At 48.2% G+C, this 17,059-nt stretch overlaps 2 protein-coding genes and 2 pseudogenes across 2 annotated transcripts in view; 2 read left to right on the top strand and 2 right to left on the bottom strand.

Annotated features, from left to right (window-relative positions):
• RAD51C (RAD51 paralog C) overlaps positions 1–13,011 on the bottom strand; it is a 41,402-nt gene extending 28,391 nt beyond the window's left edge. Inside the window, exons 1-3 of the mRNA XM_058676086.1 lie at positions 12,827–13,011; positions 2,269–2,527; positions 1,480–1,646 (exon numbers count right to left, since the gene is read on the bottom strand). Coding sequence (XP_058532069.1) covers positions 1,480–1,646; positions 2,269–2,527; positions 12,827–12,944 — 544 coding nt within the window. The 5' untranslated portion in view covers positions 12,945–13,011. The remainder of the gene's footprint in view (positions 1–1,479; positions 1,647–2,268; positions 2,528–12,826) is intronic.
• LOC131482387 (U1 small nuclear ribonucleoprotein C-like) lies at positions 107–873 on the bottom strand (annotated as a pseudogene).
• LOC118759705 (U6 spliceosomal RNA) lies at positions 4,935–5,027 on the top strand (annotated as a pseudogene).
• A 506-nt stretch (positions 13,012–13,517) lies between the features above and the next one.
• The window catches only part of TEX14 (testis expressed 14, intercellular bridge forming factor), a 102,527-nt gene continuing 98,985 nt past the window's right edge, over positions 13,518–17,059 (top strand). The window contains exon 1 of the mRNA XM_058676074.1: positions 13,518–13,608. The gene's annotated coding sequence lies outside the window, so the exon portion shown is untranslated. The remainder of the gene's footprint in view (positions 13,609–17,059) is intronic.

Genomic DNA, 17,059 nt, shown 5'->3' with positions numbered 1-17,059 from the left:
ATCATCTTTGCCATGCTGTTAGAAAACACCCAGAATCGCAGCCCCATGATCTCCTGGTGAAGCAGAACAAGCAACACAGAACTGCCAGGAGGCCTCCCCGCCCTCCTTATCTGTCAGGTCAAGTCACTCCTGGGTGAGTGGGCTCCATCACGGGGTAGCAAGGAGGTCTCATCACCGGGCCCCGGCATCCTTGGCATATGGCCTCCCACAGGTGGTCTCATTCCAGGAGCAGGACTCCCTGGCCTCACCCAGGGCAATGAGCACCCATCACTGGCGTCATGGAAGGGCCTCCTCATACGGGGTGTTCGCATCACGCCAGGGCAAGGAGGACCCGGCAGACTCGGGGGTGGGAGTATCACTGCCCCTACAGGAGGAGGAGGAGCAGAGAATGGAGTAGGAGGTACCTTTCCTGCTGAAACATAGCCACTGTTTTGTCCTACAGGCTCTGAGCCTACTCTTCCATCCATTACTGACAGAGTTTTTCACATTCTCTTTTTGTTTCCTACCACTGCAGTCTTTCTCACAGATAGCCATAGGTGAGATATGTGTCACAGTAGTCACAGTAAAACTTGGGCATGTTGCTGCTGGGTAGGCCAGTGGACACTCCATTGTGACAAATGTTTTTAGCTTAACAGTTAAAACATCCAATCAGGGCCAGTACAATTGCTCAACAGGCTACTCCTCTACCTGCAAGCACAAGCATATGGGCTCCAGTTCTGATCCAGCTATCTGTTAATGGCCTGGGAAAGCAGTGAAGAATGTCCCAAAGCCCTGGGAACCAGCACCCACATGGGAGACCCATAAGAAGCTCCTGGCTCCTGACTGGCTCAGCTCCAGCCATCGTGGCTACTTGGGCAGTGAACCAGCAGACAGAAGATCCTTCTTTATGTCTTTGTAATTCTGACTTTCAAAAAAAAAAAAAAACAAACTTTTTTTGGGCCCAGTGTCGCAGCCTAGTGGCTAAAGTCCTAGTCTTTAACGCACTGGAATCCCATGTGGGTCCTGTTCATGTCCCAGCTGCTCCACTTCCCTTCCAGCTCCCTGCTTGTGGCCTGGGAAAGCAGTCGAGGACTGCCCAAAGCCTTGGGACCCTGCACCAGCATGGGAGACCTGGAAGCAAGCTCCTGGCTCCTGGTTTTCGATCTGTTTATTTCTGGCTATTGTGGCCGCTTTAGGAGTGAACCAGTGGACAGATCTTCCTCTCTGTCTCGCCTCCTCCTTTCTGTACACATGACTTTCCAAAACATAATTTAAAATACATATTTTAAAAAAAGGGAAGGACTATAGAAGTAGGGGAAAAAAAGGTAAGATCAGGCTAGAGCCGTTCTCATTTTGTTACAGAGGTATGAGAAGTTATCATTAATACACTCAAGTCATCATGCTCACGTTCCAATGGCTTGCTGAGGTCTGAGATCAGCACAGATAAAAATAATTTTGCTTTATTATCCAGAAAAAAAATATTCATTTCTGCTAACTTACCTTCTTCCATTTGTGTTCCTGCTATTAAATGAAGATGTTGAATGCAGGCAGTAGCAAGTTCTACCACTCTTTCAACCATAAAACTTCCCTCTGTATCAATAAAAATTGCTTCACCTGCCACTCCTCCAAAACATTCTGGTATCTGCACGTCCACTGCCAACTGCATGCTGTTAAAGAGGAAGAAGCCCAATGGCCAGACCTTTATCAGGATCATCAAGCCTCAGATAATGACTAGTTAGTATCACTAAAATAAATGAACGAAAATATTTTTATATTCTCCAAGGCAACAGATTGTTAGTTCTCCATGGATCCAGATATATTCATATGTAAATCAACTGATGCTTGGATTAGGGTGACAGTGTGCCTATAAAACCATAACTATGGGCCCTTTAATAGCTTTTTAGGCCTCTAATCCATTCTAATATATTGATTTAAATAACTGACTCAACTATACTCTAAAAAGTGAATAAAGTAAAAGATTGAACATTTATCTCAAAGACCATATTCACAAAGTATTAAAAAAATAGTATGAATTTATCAAGATGGGGTTCTGAGGTAATAAATAGTAAGCTGATTTTTGCTTGATACACACACACCATCAGAGCACACACATGCCTTTTTTGGTCTTCTGATAGGAAATCCACAGAGCAACTATCACATAGAATGCTACTGAGCCCCCCTTAAGAGGGTGAGGGAGGGAAGTAATGGTTATCATTTTAGAACTGTACCCATGAAATCTGCTCTTTGTATTAATACAAAAAATTTTAAGAGGGGAACATTTTATTTTACCATAACTGTGTTTTTCCAACACCTGGTGCACCACAAATTTCCGTTGTTTTCATTAAGGGTATTCCACCCCCAAGAATATTATCTACTGCTGAACAGAAGGTAATTATGAAGCTCTGGGTATGCTCCTGCTCAAGAAGTTCCAGCGCTGTACACTTCTTGCCTGACTCAGATGTACCAGCATATCTTGGTTTATTTGTGAGACATTCTCTTCTTAAAATCTGCAGAGTTTCTAAGGCTTCCTCTTTAGATATCCCAACTTCTGAAATCACAATCAGAAAAAAAAAAATCCCATTTTAGAGATTTGATATGGTCTAACGGTAACAGATGACACTAATTTAAATTTCCAGGTAACACTAACGTTAAGAGTAGAAAGAAAATATGAAAAAGTGACACGCTGTGCCAGCATTATGGTATAGCAAGTTAAGCCACTGTCTGTGATGCCTGAAACCCACATGGGTGCCAGTACAACTCTGTTATTCCACTTCCAACCAAACTCCCTGCTAATACATCTGGGAAACCATTGAAAGATGGTCCAGGGTCCGGTGGCCTGGCCTAGCAGCTAAAGTCCTCACCTTGAAAGCCCCGGGACCCCATATGGGCGCCGGTTCTAATCCCGGCAGCTCCACTTCCCATCCAGCTCCCTGCTTGTGGCCTGGGAAAGCAGTTGAGGACGGCCCAATGCACTGGGACACTGCACCCGCGTGGGAGACCTGAAAGAGGTCCCAGGTCCCGGCTTCTGATCGGCACGCACCGGCCCATTGCAGCTCACTTGGGGAGTGAATCATCGGACGGAAGATCTTCCTCTCTGTCTCTCCTCCTCTGTGTATATCTGGCTGTGATAAAATGAATAAATCTTTAAAAAAAAAAAAAAAAAAAGATGGTCCAGGCGCTTAGGCCCCTATGCCCAAGTGGGAGACATGAAAGAAACTACTGGCTTCCACCTGGCTCAACCCTGGCCATCGTGGCCATGTGTGGAGTGAACCGGGACATGGAAGAGACCTCTTTCTCTCTGTCTTTCAAATATATTGTTTCAAAACTAACACCTGCACTATTATTTAATTTCTCATGTTATTAAAGGCATTTGTTTTTTCTTAGTCATCACAAAAAAACTTACTGTCTCAGAAACAATTATTTTTTAAGATTTATTTATTTTTACTAGAAAGTCAGATTTACAGAGAGAAAGAGAATCTTCCATCCACTGATTCACTCCACAAGTGGTTGTAACAGCTGGAGCTGAGCTGATCCGAAGCCGGGAGCCAGGAGCCTCCTCCAGGTCTCCCACATGGGTGCAGCTCCCAAGGTTTTGGGCCATCCTTGACTGCTTTCCCAGGCCACAAGCAGGGAACTGAATGGGAAGTGCAACAGCTAGGAAATGAATCGACACCCAAATGGGATCCCAGCACATGCAAGGTGAGGATTTAGCCATTGAGGTATCATACTGGGCCTACTATTTTAAAAAATTATATCCAAATACCTACAAGAACTTCTCACAAGTAGAAATGGGTGGGTATTTGGCACAGTGGCTAAGAAGCCTGTATTCCATTTCAGTGTGTCTGGTTTCAAATCTGGGCTCCACTTGCTATTCCAGCTCCTAAGGCATGTGCACACAGGGAGGTGGTGGTGCTGTCAAGTACTTGGGTCCCTGCCACCCTCATGGAGATGCAGATGGAGTTCTCAGCTCTTTGTTTCAGGCTGGCACAGGCCCGGCTGTTGCAGGCATTGGGATGGAAGCTCTGCGTTTGCTCCTGTCTCTCTGCCTTTCTTACAATGACAATAAAGAAAACAGAAGGGGCCTAGCAGCATGGCCTAGCGGCTAAAGTCCTCGCCTTGAAAGCCCCGGGATCCCATATGGGTGCCGGTTCTAATCCTGGCAGCTCCACTTCCCATTCAGCTCCCTGCTTGTGGCCTGGGAAAGCAGTCGAGGACAGCCCAATGCATTGGGACACTGCACCCATGTGGGAGACCCAGAAGAGGTTCCTGGTTCCCGGCATCGGATTGGCGCGTACCGGCCGTTGCGGCTCAGTTGGGGAGTGAATCATCGGACGGAAGATCTTCCTCTCTGTTTCTTCTCCTCTCTGTATATCTGACTTTGAAATAAAATAAATAAAATCCTTAAAAAAAAAAAAAAAGAAAACAGAAGTAAGACGCACTTTTATCCTGTCTCTGATCACGCCACTACGGACTTGTTCTCATAAAATATACGTACACTTCCTCAGACGAGGATGAGTAAGATTTCTTTAATTTCCTGAAACAAAGTACAACTTCAAGAAATGCATTAGTGGGCCTGGCACAATGGCTTAGTGGCTAAATCCTCACCTTGCAAACACCAGGATACCATATGGGCACTGGTTCATCTCCAGGCAGCTCCACTTCCATTCAAGCTCCCCACTTGTGACCTGGGAAAGCAGTAGAGGACAGCCCAAAGCCTTGGGACCCTGCACCCATGTGGGAGACCTAGAAGAAGCTTTTGATTCCTGGCTTCAGATCGGCTCAGCTCTGGGTCAACACCGAGAGCTCCGGTCACTTGGGGAGTGAACCAGTGGACAAAAGATCTTTCTGTTTTTTCTTTTCTCTGTAAATCTTTTTTTTCCAACAAAAATAAATAAATCTAAGGAGAAAAAAAAAGAAGTGTATGTGCATATATGAAGTTATTTCAAAAATTTATTGTGTTCGCTTCAGTACTACATATATTAAAATTGAAACAATACAGAGATAAGCACAAAGATGACACACAAATTCATGAGGCATTCCATATTTAAAAAATGCATATATTTGGGCCTAGAGTGGTAGCCTAGTGGCTAAGTCCTTGCCTTGCATGTGCTGGGATCCCCTATCAGTGCTAGTTTGTGTCCCAGTTGCTCCACTTTCCTTCCAACTTGGTGCTTGTGGCCGAGGAAAGCAGTAGAGGATGGCTCAAAGCCTTGAGATCCTACACCCACGTTTGAGACCCAGGATAAGCTCCTGGCTCCTGGGTTCAGATTGGCTCAGCTCTGGCCATTGTGGCCATTTAGGAAATAAATCTTAAAGGAAAAAGAAAACAAATTATGATGGGTCATATGTCATAGCAATCTAAACCCAGCTAGCAGGTGTCAACATCTCATTAGCACACTGGGCATTATTGATCCTGTTAGTGTGCCTAGGCAGGCAGAGGACAATGGCCCAAATGCTTGGTCCCCCACTCCACAGCCATGCGCGGAGACCTGCATGGGAGAGGGGGCAGAATGGGACTCCTGGCATTGCAGTAATTTGGGGAATCCATCAATAGTTATAATACTTCTCTCTCTTTCCCCCTAACTCTGCCATTCAAGCAAATAAATAAATCTTAAAAATAAACAGTGTGGAGAGGCGAGCCGAGGGCTGCGGGAGAGGACGTCTAGCTCGGATCCCGAACCCAGTCCGCCATGTGCCCATGGCTCATGGCGGGCTGGGCCCGGACATGCCTGGGTGCGGCCTGCTTCCTTCTGGGGTGAGTACGCCGAGGGGGGAGGCCTCCGTGACTGGGCATGTCCGGGACCCACCCAACACCCTCATTGGGTGGTGGGTGAACGGGATTGGGGAGGGGCGCAACCTCGGGCCTGCAGGATTTAACTTCCGGCTGCCAGAGGCGAGCCGAGGGCTGCGGGAGAGGACGTCTAGCTCGGATCCCGAACCCAGTCCGCCATGTGCCCATGGCTCATGGCGGGCTGGGCCCGGACATGCCTGGGTGCGGCCTGCTTCCTTCTGGGGTGAGTACGCCGAGGGGGGAGGCCTCCGTGACTGGGCATGTCCGGGACCCACCCAACACCCTCATTGGGTGGTGGGTGAACGGGATTGGGGAGGGGCGCAACCTCGGGCCTGCAGGATTTAACTTCCGGCTGCCAGAGGCGAGCCGAGGGCTGCGGGAGAGGACGTCTAGCTCGGATCCCGAACCCAGTCCGCCATGTGCCCATGGCTCATGGCGGGCTGGGCCCGGACATGCCTGGGTGCGGCCTGCTTCCTTCTGGGGTGAGTACGCCGAGGGGGGAGGCCTCCGTGACTGGGCATGTCCGGGACCCACCCAACACCCTCATTGGGTGGTGGGTGAACGGGATTGGGGAGGGGCGCAACCTCGGGCCTGCAGGATTTAACTTCCGGCTGCCAGAGGCGAGCCGAGGGCTGCGGGAGAGGACGTCTAGCTCGGATCCCGAACCCAGTCCGCCATGTGCCCATGGCTCATGGCGGGCTGGGCCCGGACATGCCTGGGTGCGGCCTGCTTCCTTCTGGGGTGAGTACGCCGAGGGGGGAGGCCTCCGTGACTGGGCATGTCCGGGACCCACCCAACACCCTCATTGGGTGGTGGGTGAACGGGATTGGGGAGGGGCGCAACCTCGGGCCTGCAGGATTTAACTTCCGGCTGCCAGAGGCGAGCCGAGGGCTGCGGGAGAGGACGTCTAGCTCGGATCCCGAACCCAGTCCGCCATGTGCCCATGGCTCATGGCGGGCTGGGCCCGGGCGGCTAGTGCGTCATTTGGCGCCAGGCTGAGCCTGCTGGCCGTCCGGCCGGGGAGCTCTGGGGTATTGGACATCTGAATCGCTGCTGAGATAGCTCTAGAGTGACCCCACTGTTTCTGGGATCTGAGTCAATCCTAAAGATTCCCAATGCCAGTAACTCTTCCTTTGAAGAACTTCCAATCCCTTAATAATGCTGAGCTTTGAACACCTATCAAGTAAAAGATAAGCTCCGGCTTGTGTAGCAGGCTGGCACCTAATGGTCCTCGGAGCAACCACGTGCAGGTGCGTGATTTACAGCTAGGAACGGTCCCAATCTGGGAAGCCACAGCTGGGATGAGGTTCCCACCAAGGGGTGTATGTGCTGGAATGGGGGCTGCGTTCTATCTAGGAAACAGTTGCAGTCACCCGAGGCACTAGTGTGGGCTGGGGTTGGATGCACCAGGCCGGTTCAGATCCCAGCACCATCTGGTGTTATGGAGAAACAGGGTAGATGTGGGACTGACTAGGCTGGGTCTCAATCCCCTTCTGAGCCATGTGTGAGCTGTATGTGGGTATGGACGAGCCATGGCTGGGCTGAAACATCCAACAACAAGAGTCAGAATGGGGTGAAAGCCAGCCAGGAAAAGCCACTGTTCCTGCTAGGACAGGAGGTGAACTGAGTAGGGTTGGCTCAAGAACCCCCTGGCAAGCGCAAAATCTGGCATTGGGAGGGGTTCTGATGGAGGAGCCTGGGCAACTCCTCTGGCAGGACACAGTCCCTGCAGGTAAGCGCGAGAAGCATGATTGGAAACAGCCCAGAATAGGCCATGGAAAGTTTCCCACTGGCATGCATTCAGCATGGGTCAGGAGCAGGCCAGGCTGAATCAGTTCATGTCATCCTCTGGCAAATCCGATCACCAGAACAGAGTGTGGAATGGGCCGGGTTTGGTTGCGACAAAACCAGTACACATTCTGGAACGCCAGGGCGTGGTTGCCTGTACTGGATATGAATGCAACACCCATCCAGCACACGTGAGATCCAGGAAGGGAGGGGCAGAGCTGGCGGGGGGGTTAAGGGGCTGGTCCCCTCGCTGGACAACCACTCCCACTGGAGAGTGTTGGCTGGGATAGAGACAGACACGACTAAGCAAGGCTACAACACCTGTGCGCTGCATGTGGACAAGATCAGGGCCACAGCATCAGCTGGCAGAAGCTGGCACTGGGGACTAATTCTGTCGAGTCAAATCACAGGACCACCTAAAGAGTGCATAAACCGGGACAGAGAGACCTGGGAGGGAAAAAGTGGGTTCCCCCTTCTTGGGTCACTATTCCCGTGGGAGGGCATGAAAACTAGGACGGGGGCTGGGATGGCTAGACAGAGGCACTCAACAACATCTGTGAGGGCTGGATGGTTGAGTCGATTAGATAGAACTAAGCTTTAATACCCATTGACAAGTACCAGAGCCAAATGGGATGGGGGACAGACTGGTCTTCTGCTACACAAATTGGCAAACCAGGGTAGGGGGCAGGCTTGGTGGGGGTTATTGTGGGTCGCCCCGACTAGGCTGCAGCTCCCACTGGTTGATGTAAGGGCCGAACCAGACTGGACTGCAACACCCATTGGTTCCAGTGCAACTCGGGACTGAAAACAGAACCAACACAGCAATTGCAACCACCAGCAGATCAGGGTGATGGACTGTGCCGGGCCCTGTGCTTGCTAGAACATACAAGAATCTGGTCTGGGAATACATCAAAGTATCTTTGGAGATCTCCCCACTTGAACTGCTGGACTCAGAATTCTAACCAAGAAAAGACAGAAGACAGAATAGGACAATCATTCATCTCAGCTACATGTTGGCAGCGAAATATGGGACAAATGGAGACTTCATGATGGACCATATCAATCAGTGGACCACCTCATCGAGCGAAACTGGCAGTGACTCATAACTGGAGAACTATTAACTCCACTTGAGCACATATCTCAGAGCATGCCCCACATATGGGACTTGGGGTGGGCGGGAAACCGGGTGGGGCTTCTCCCTCAATACCCCCTTTTACCTCAGATACATGATGGAAACAATATGGACATAATAGCGTTGCCCACCTCCCTATCCCCCTGAACCTTTTTTTTTTTTTTTTTTTTTTTTTTTTTTTTCCTTTCTCTTTCTTGATTTTCCTTCAACTATAGTTAACTATGTAAAGATTGTCAACAACAATACAATAAAATGGATTATATATAAAAAAAAAAAAAAAAAAAAAAAAAAAAAAAAAAAATAAACAGTGTGGAAATGACATTAAAAGATAAGCTTACATGGTACAATCTTTTCTTTGAAGATAAATCTATTGGGCCTAGTGCGAAAGCCTAGTGGCTAAATGTTCACCATGCATGCCCAGGATCCCATACGTGTATCAGTTTACATCCCTCCCTGCTTGTGGCCTGGGAACGCATTACAGGATGGCCCAAAGCCTTAGCACCAGAAGAAGCTCCTGGCTTTGGATTGCCTCAGCTCTTCCTCTTTGTCTCTCCTTCTCACTGTATATCTGTCTTTCCAGTAAAAAATAAATAAATCTTTAAAAACTAAATAAATAAATAAACTACCGCTTATAACACCTGCACCAGATGAGTTCCTGTGTGGAGTCCTGGGAGCTCCACTTCTGTTCCAGCTCCCTGCTAATAGACCTGGGAAAGCAGCAGAGGATGGCTCAAGGGCTTGAGTTCTTGTACCCATGTAGGAGACTCAAATGACCTTCCAGGCTCCTAGTTTCTGGATAGCTAATGTGGCTATGCAAAGAAAGAATGAATACAGGGGAAGATCTCTATGACTCTCTACTTTCAAAATAAAGATTAAAAAACATATGTATCGGGCCCGGCGGCATGGCCTAGCGGCTAAAGTCCTCACCTTAACGCACCGGAATTCCATATGGGTGGTGGTTCTATTCCCGGAAGCTCCACTTCCCATCCAGCTCCCTGCTTGTGGCCTGGGAAAGCAGTGGAGGACGGCCGAAAGCCTTGGGACCCTGCACCTGCTTGGGAGGAAGTTCCTGGCTCTTGGCTTCGGCTTGGCGCAGCGCCGGCCTTTGTGGTCACTTGGGGAGTGAATCATCGGATGGAAGATCTTCCTCTCTGTCTCTCCTTTCTGTATATCTGACTTTGTAATAAAAATAAATAAATCTTTAAAAAAAAAATCAGGGAGCTGGATCAAAAGCAGACTGACTACTCAAACTGACATTCTGACACAGGATGCTGTCAATGCACATGGCAGTTGAACCCACCTGTGCCTCAACACTATGCCCCCCACCAGCTTGGGTTATTAATAAGACTTTTCCAAGGAATAAATGTAAAAATTTCATTTCATGGGGGAAGCACTGAAAGCCAATAAGCTGCCTGTGATATCAACATCCCACAAGAGTGCTGTTTGAATTTCAGGTGCTCCACTTCCTGAGGCAGCCTGCTGGAACACACCTGTGAAAGCAGCAGCAGGTGACCCGAGGGCTTGGGCCATCGGCTCCCACATGGAACAAAAGGATGGAGTTCCAGGATTCTGGTTTTGGCAGTCGATCCAAAGCCAGGAGCCAGGAACTTGCTCCAGGTCTCCCACGCGGGTGCAGGGTACCAAGGCTTTGGGCCGTCCTCGACTGCTTTCCCAGGCCACAAGCAGGGAGCTGGATGGGAAGTGGAGCTGTCGGGATTAGAACCGGCACTCATATGGGATCCTGGCACATTCAAGGCGAGGACCATAACCATTACGCTATTGCGCCAGGCCCAATAAGTGTCCTCCAAATACATAAATAAATAAGCTCCTATGTTACTCCAAACTTTAATAACAACAATTATCCAATGCACATATATTGCATTGAATAATAATGTATTTATTCTTCCTTGACTATAGATTTTCATTCCTATCTGACAATATGGCCTGAGAGCAGAAAATAAGAAAAGTTGCTAAAGAAACAGTGGTGAATACAGTGATAACTTGTCAAAATTGGATAAATCAGTGATCGACTTAAGTATATGAACTAGGATTTTCGTAATAAGACAATGGTGGGGCCATTGTGGTGGCCCAGTATATTAAGCCATCAACTGAGACACATGCAGCCCTTTTTTGGAGTCCCTGAGTTCGAGTCCCAGCTCAGTTTTCAATTTTGCTTCCTGCCTATGTGTGCATCTGAGGAGGCAGCGGGCAATGGCTGAAGTACTTAGCTCCCTGTCACCCACATGGGAGATGCAGACTGAGTCCAAGGTTACTGGCTTCAGTCTGGCCCAGTCCTGATGATGTAGGTGTTTGAGGAGTATACCAATAGATGGAAGACCTCTTTTTTTTTTTTTTTTTAAGATTTATTTATTTATTATTATTATTTTTTAAGATTTTATTATTGTTGGAAAGCTGGATATACAGAGAGGAGAGACAGAGAGGAAGATCTTCCATCCGATGATTCACTCCCCAAGTGAGCCGCAACGAGCTGGTGCGCGCCGATCCGATGCCGGGAACCTGGAACCTCCTCCGGGTCTCCCACAAGGGTGCAGGTTCCCAATGCATTGGGCTGTCCTCGACTGCTTTCCCAGGCCACAAGCAGGGAGCTGGACAGGAAGTGGAGCTGCCAGGATTAGAACCGGCGCCCATATGGGATCCCGGCGGGTTGAAGGTGAGGACTTTAGCCACTAGGCCAGGCCGCCGGGCCCTAAGATTTATTTTTATTGCAAAGTCAGACATACAGAGAGAAGAGACAGAGAGGAAGATCTTCCGTCTGTTGATTCACTCCCCAAGCGGCTGCAACGGCCCAGCTGCGCCAATCTGAAGCCAGGAGCCCAGAGCTCCCATGTGGGTGCAGGGTACCAGGGCTTTGGGCCATCCTCAACTGCTTTCCCAGGCCATAGGGGCTGCCGGGATTAGAACTGGCAACCATACGGGATCCTGGTGTGTTCAAGGAGAGGACTTCAGCCACTAGGCCACCGCGCCGGGCCCCTCTCTGTGTCTTTTAAAGTTTCATTTTTATTTATCTGAAAGGCAGAGTTAAGGAACCATCTGCTGGTTCACTCCCCAGATGAAGGCCAGGCTGAAGCCACATCTTCCACTATTTTCCCAGAGAGCTGGGTTGCAAGTGGAAGCAGTACCCGCATGGGATGCCTGCGTGACAGGCTGTGGCTTAACTAGCTGTGCTACTGACGTCTTCTTCAAAACAAATTTAATACCCAAAACAAGAACTTTTTTTAGGCATATTACTTTGATTTATACATCCTGATGCCATAACTTTCTATGGTAAATTTTTGTACCTCACGTTTCTTTTAATTTTATAAAATAGAAAATAAAAGCAGTATGTGTAAAAAAGCTTGGTAAATACCAAGCTCATACAAAAGTCAACAACTGCTAGTAATTATCATTGAGTCTCTTAGATTTCTTCTTTGGAAACCTCGCTTATGGAAAGAAAAAGAACTCATGAAACTTTAGGGTACACAGCTTGTGGTATGACTTACACAGTTAAGAACGCACCATCTTGGTGCCAGAAAATAACATGAACAGAAAGTTTATTTTTCATTGCTAGGGGCATTAGCATAAAATCCCTTTTCATCTCCACTGGAGATGCACAAGTCTGGGCCCCCCTGTATTGTAACACGCACAGTTGAGATGGGCAGTTTCGTTTTCTGCATTCCTGGGGAATCACAGTGTTGTGGAATATAAAGTTAGGGGGTTTTCAGCGAGTTACATTAAGGGTGTCTTCTTTCTTTTTCTCTCACTTAGCGTCTCGACCTACACGAATTCTGCCTCAAAGTTAACCCTCATTCTCTGAATTTTGGAACGGAGAGGGGGAAAAAAAATCAGTCTTTCAGGTTTCCTGTTCTGATTACACTAGTTCCTAATGGAGTTAGCAAAGCTCCCGAACCTCTTCGCCACGAGAGCTGAGGTGTCTCGAGCGCAAGTGGGACACGGCCCACGTGAAAGCGTCCTTTGGAGCAGAAATGGGGTCATTTCCAGAACACCCAGGAGGCACGGACCCAAAGAAACCAGCCCCTTGGCTGCTGACAGCTTTCCAGTGGCGACAAGCAGTTGTTTCCTGCTGTAACCGCGGCCGCGGGAGAACCCGGCGCGCCCCCGGCGGCGTCCGGAGTTACCTTTGCTAAGCTCCGAGGGCTTCACTCCCAGCAGCTCCTCAGCGGTCTGGAAGCCCGCGGCCACCAGCTTCACGCGCACGGCCGGGGACAGCGGAAAGCTCACCAAATCCCGCTGCATTTCCAAACCGACTCCGTCACGCCCCGACCGCCAAAACCATGCACGCACGCACGCACGCCCCGCCCCCGCGACTGACGCCGCGTGACGTCACGCGCAAGGCGGAGGGGGCGCGGCCCGCGGCCTGTCCCACACGCGGGTTCGGGGCCTCCCTGCTACGTGAAGCCTCATGGAAGTTGCTGGCTGGGGTAGCGTTTCCCGGCCAGTGCCTCCCAATCTCATATATGGTTTCCTCATCAAATGTGTGCATTCTGTTTAAAAACAAAAAGGGGGTGGGTGTGGTGGATGGAGACAAACCCGGCCCGGTGGGCTCTGCGCGCCACATCTCCTTCCACGCCCAGCCTGTGGAGTGAAAGGCCGAGTCACTCCTGGGGCACGATCTCCCCGAGTGGAACTAGTGGAGCCAGCCGGGGTGCAGGGGCCGGATATGGAAAAGGACAGCCTCGTGCGTGCGCCGCGTGGGCCGCCCCCAGGCCCTATGCTCTTCCCGCCAGCGCCCCCTCCTCCACTCCGCGCTTTTCCCGCCCTCGCAGAGGATTGTGGGCCAGCCCCCCACGGCCGCGGCTTGTGGGGGCGGGAGCCGCCGGGCGTCCCCTCACCCTCCAACCGACATCTTCCCGCGAGCCGAGCCCGTCAGAGCCAGCACGGCCTGCCTTGCTCTGAGAAGGTAGCTGGAAAAGTAAGCGAGGAGTGACCCCCACCCCCTGGGGCATGGGGGTCCCGAGAGGGAGGGGCTGGCGTGTGCGAGGACCCCCGTTCCTGGTCCGAGCGGGGAGGGAGGTGTTGGAGCTGTGCAAGGATCGCTTCCAAACGATAGAGGACTTGGTAACTGGAACACGGTAAGGTCTCTTCGGGCCTAGGAAGTGCGACTTTTTGAGGGACAGGAACCTGTGCCCTATTTAGGGGCGTGGGGTCTTAGCCCCGACTTTTCCTTGCTAGCTCCATGGACCTCCTTCCATGTTGGACACCAAAGCCCTTGAAGTACTTAAGATGGAGGAAGGAGACCTCCTCCGACCCCTACGTTTCACAGGCTCATAACCGCGCCCGCCGGACACAAGTGGTCATGGATGGCCAGAACAGTGTTTTTCTTGAAGCTAAATTTCAAACTCAGTATCTTATTTATTATTATTATTATTTTTTTTTACCCTGAGCCTCACCTCCAAACGGTCAGCCCCTCCAAAAGGCCGCAGGTACTGAGGAGGGGTACTGGAGGGGAGAATGTGAGGTTTGTACCCAGTTTTGGAAGCTCCAGAAAGTCTGCTAGAGAGGTCGAAATGTGGTTTGCTCCTCGCTACCTTGCTGCGTTGCTAGTGTGATCCACGTCTGGCCACTCAGTGGGCATTACTCAGGGAAATTCATGCGTGCGTTTGTAAAGCAACCTGGTTTTTGGCTGAAGGAAGGATATTCTCACATTCAGCTATAGCTCTTTTAGCTTGGTCAACTGGTGAAGTTGGTCACATTTAGAATTTAATTTCATCAACAGCGGAGCTAGGAAACTTGGTGGCACCTAGGTGCTGTTCACATCTAATAATCCCTCAGTTTCCTGCAGCAATTATCATTTTCATCATAATTGTTAAAAAGGTACTTGATGACATTTACAGTGATATTTGTTTAGATTTAGCTTATTTATTTAAAAGATGGAGTTACAGGACCCAGCACGAAAACCTAGTGGCTGACATCCTTACCTTGCCTGTGCCAGGATCCCAAATAGGCACCAACTAGTGTCCTAGCTGCTCCACCTCCCATCCAGCTCCCTGCTTGTGGCCTGGGAAAGCAGTCAAGGACAGCCCAAAGCCTGGAAGAATCTCATGACTCCTGCCTTTTGATCAGCTCAGCTCCAGCCATGTTGGCCACTTGGGGAGAGAAACAGCAGTTGGAAGATCTTTCTCTGTGTCTCTCCTCTCTATAAATCTGACTTTGCAATAAAAATAAATAAATCTTTAAAAATAAATAAATATTTTTTAAAAAATACAGGCGGAGTTACAAAGAGACAGAAACAGAGGCGAGGTGTGGGGGGTCTTCCAACCACTGGTTCACTCCCCAGTCAAAACTGGAGACAGAAAACAGGAATCAGGAGCTTCCTGCAGGTTTCCCCTGTTTGTGCAGGGTCCCAAGCACTCAGCCATCCTCTGCTGGGCTTAGGCGGCTCACCACAATGCCAGCCCCTGTGAGCTTTGAAACTCAACCAGGTTTTTGAAACCAGACACCTAAAACCAAACAGAGCTATGGGATAAATAGGGAAGATGCACCTTCCTGCATTGTTAATTTTTTGAAAGTTTTTTTAGGGAGAGTAGGGCTGACTTATCTAACTGGCAGATCCTTTAAAATATTTTCTATTAAGGAAGCATTAAGGTTTGTTTTTTTTAACATCTATTGATGTTTTAATTTGAGAGGCAGATTTACAGAGTTAAAGAGAGAGATACTCTGCTGATTCATTCCACAGTGGCCAGAGGTGGGCCGGCCAGGAGCCAGAAGCCAGGAAATTCTTCCAGGTTCCCCAAACACTTGGGCCATCCTCTGAGGCTTTATTGGAGTATTTCTGACATGTATTTCAGATTTACACTTCTGTCTAAATATAGTGTAATACTAAGGACAGGAAGGAGCTATTGGTATCAATATCTATATTCGAAGTATTCTAATAATTGAGATTTTTTTGTTTGTGTTAGATAGGCTGTTTTCTAGATATATGGAGGAGACATGATGTGAATATTTTCCTACCAGTGAATTTATTTTTTCTTTTAGCCCAAGAACACAGGCTTTACAGGAATGGTGACACGCTGCATTTTTATGTAGATTTGAGACTAGAAGAGAGAAGTGAGTGTGCTGTTTGTTTTCATTTTATTTTTTTAAAGATTTATTTATTTTTATTGCAAAGTCAGATATACAGAGGAGGAGAGACAGAGAGGAAGATCTTCTATCTGATTCACTCCCTAAGTGGCCGCAGCAACAGCTGGAGCTGAGCTATCTGAAGCCAGGAACGTCTTCCAGGTCTCCCACATGAGTGCAGGCTCCCAAGGCTTTGGGCCATTCTCAGTTGCTTTCCCAGGCCACAAGCAGGGAGCTGGATGGGAAGTGGAGCCACCAGGATAAGAACCAACACCCATATGGGATCCTGGCACATTCAAGGTGAGGACTTTAGCCGCTATGCTATTGCACCTGGCCATCAAGTTTTTGTGTTTTTTTTTTTTTTTTTTTTCCCTTCTTAGTCGAAAAAGCACACTCGGGGCCCAACAGGATGCTGCCACTGGCTATGCCACAATACTAGCCCCTAAGTATTTTTTCAAAGTATTGCAGGGGACCTTTTGCTCTGTTCTGTTCTCTAGTTCTTGCATACACGGTACTTCAACAAGTTCATGGAAAATGAACTTAGTTTATTTGGATATAAAAGGTTTTGAAATCATCCCATATATGGAATCTTCAAAAAATTCATGAAATATTCCATTTTATACACTAAGTGTATATGGGTTTCAAATTTATTTTGCACCAAAAGAAACTTTACCTGTTAATTCAAGTTTTCTGTGTGTATTGGCCTCTCCTAGTTCATGGTACTGCCTCACTTTTTATAAGCTATGGAAACTTTATTATATAAATGCAGTAACAAATTAATTATTCTAACACTTTCTCCTCTAAAGAAGCACAGGGATCATCATTGCAAAGTTTGTTTTTTTTCTTTGAAACGAGGTACTGCTCATATTTATCTAATCTACTTTCTTTAAGCAGAGAACAACTAACAGTCAACTAAATAAATAAATGTATATATATGTATATTCTACATCTCTATAATACATAGCAACTACAAAAGGAAATGGAAGGGATAATACAGATAATTAGTGAAACCCCCTAATAAGTCACATCTACTCTGTCAATTCCTAAAGAGTCTAAATTATGCAACATAAATATCCTAGGTAGAAAAAACAGTTTGCAAACCCAGAGGCCACCACTTAGACGAAGTGAACTGTTCAAACTCTATTTCAACATTGCAACTTAAGTGACGGTGGTGTGAGAAATCACAGTGGCTACAATACGCAGCTTTGAATTCCATGTTTTGTTTTGGGTTTTTTTTTTTTTGTAATATTACAAAGTTGATTAGGGTACAAGGGTCAAGGGCTACAGGAAAG

This window comes from Ochotona princeps, chromosome 17, assembly GCF_030435755.1.
Source record: "Ochotona princeps isolate mOchPri1 chromosome 17, mOchPri1.hap1, whole genome shotgun sequence".
NCBI classification, from domain to species: domain Eukaryota; kingdom Metazoa; phylum Chordata; class Mammalia; order Lagomorpha; family Ochotonidae; genus Ochotona; species Ochotona princeps.
Note: the sequence above shows the minus strand (reverse complement) of the source record. Positions and strands in the feature narration are given on the sequence as shown.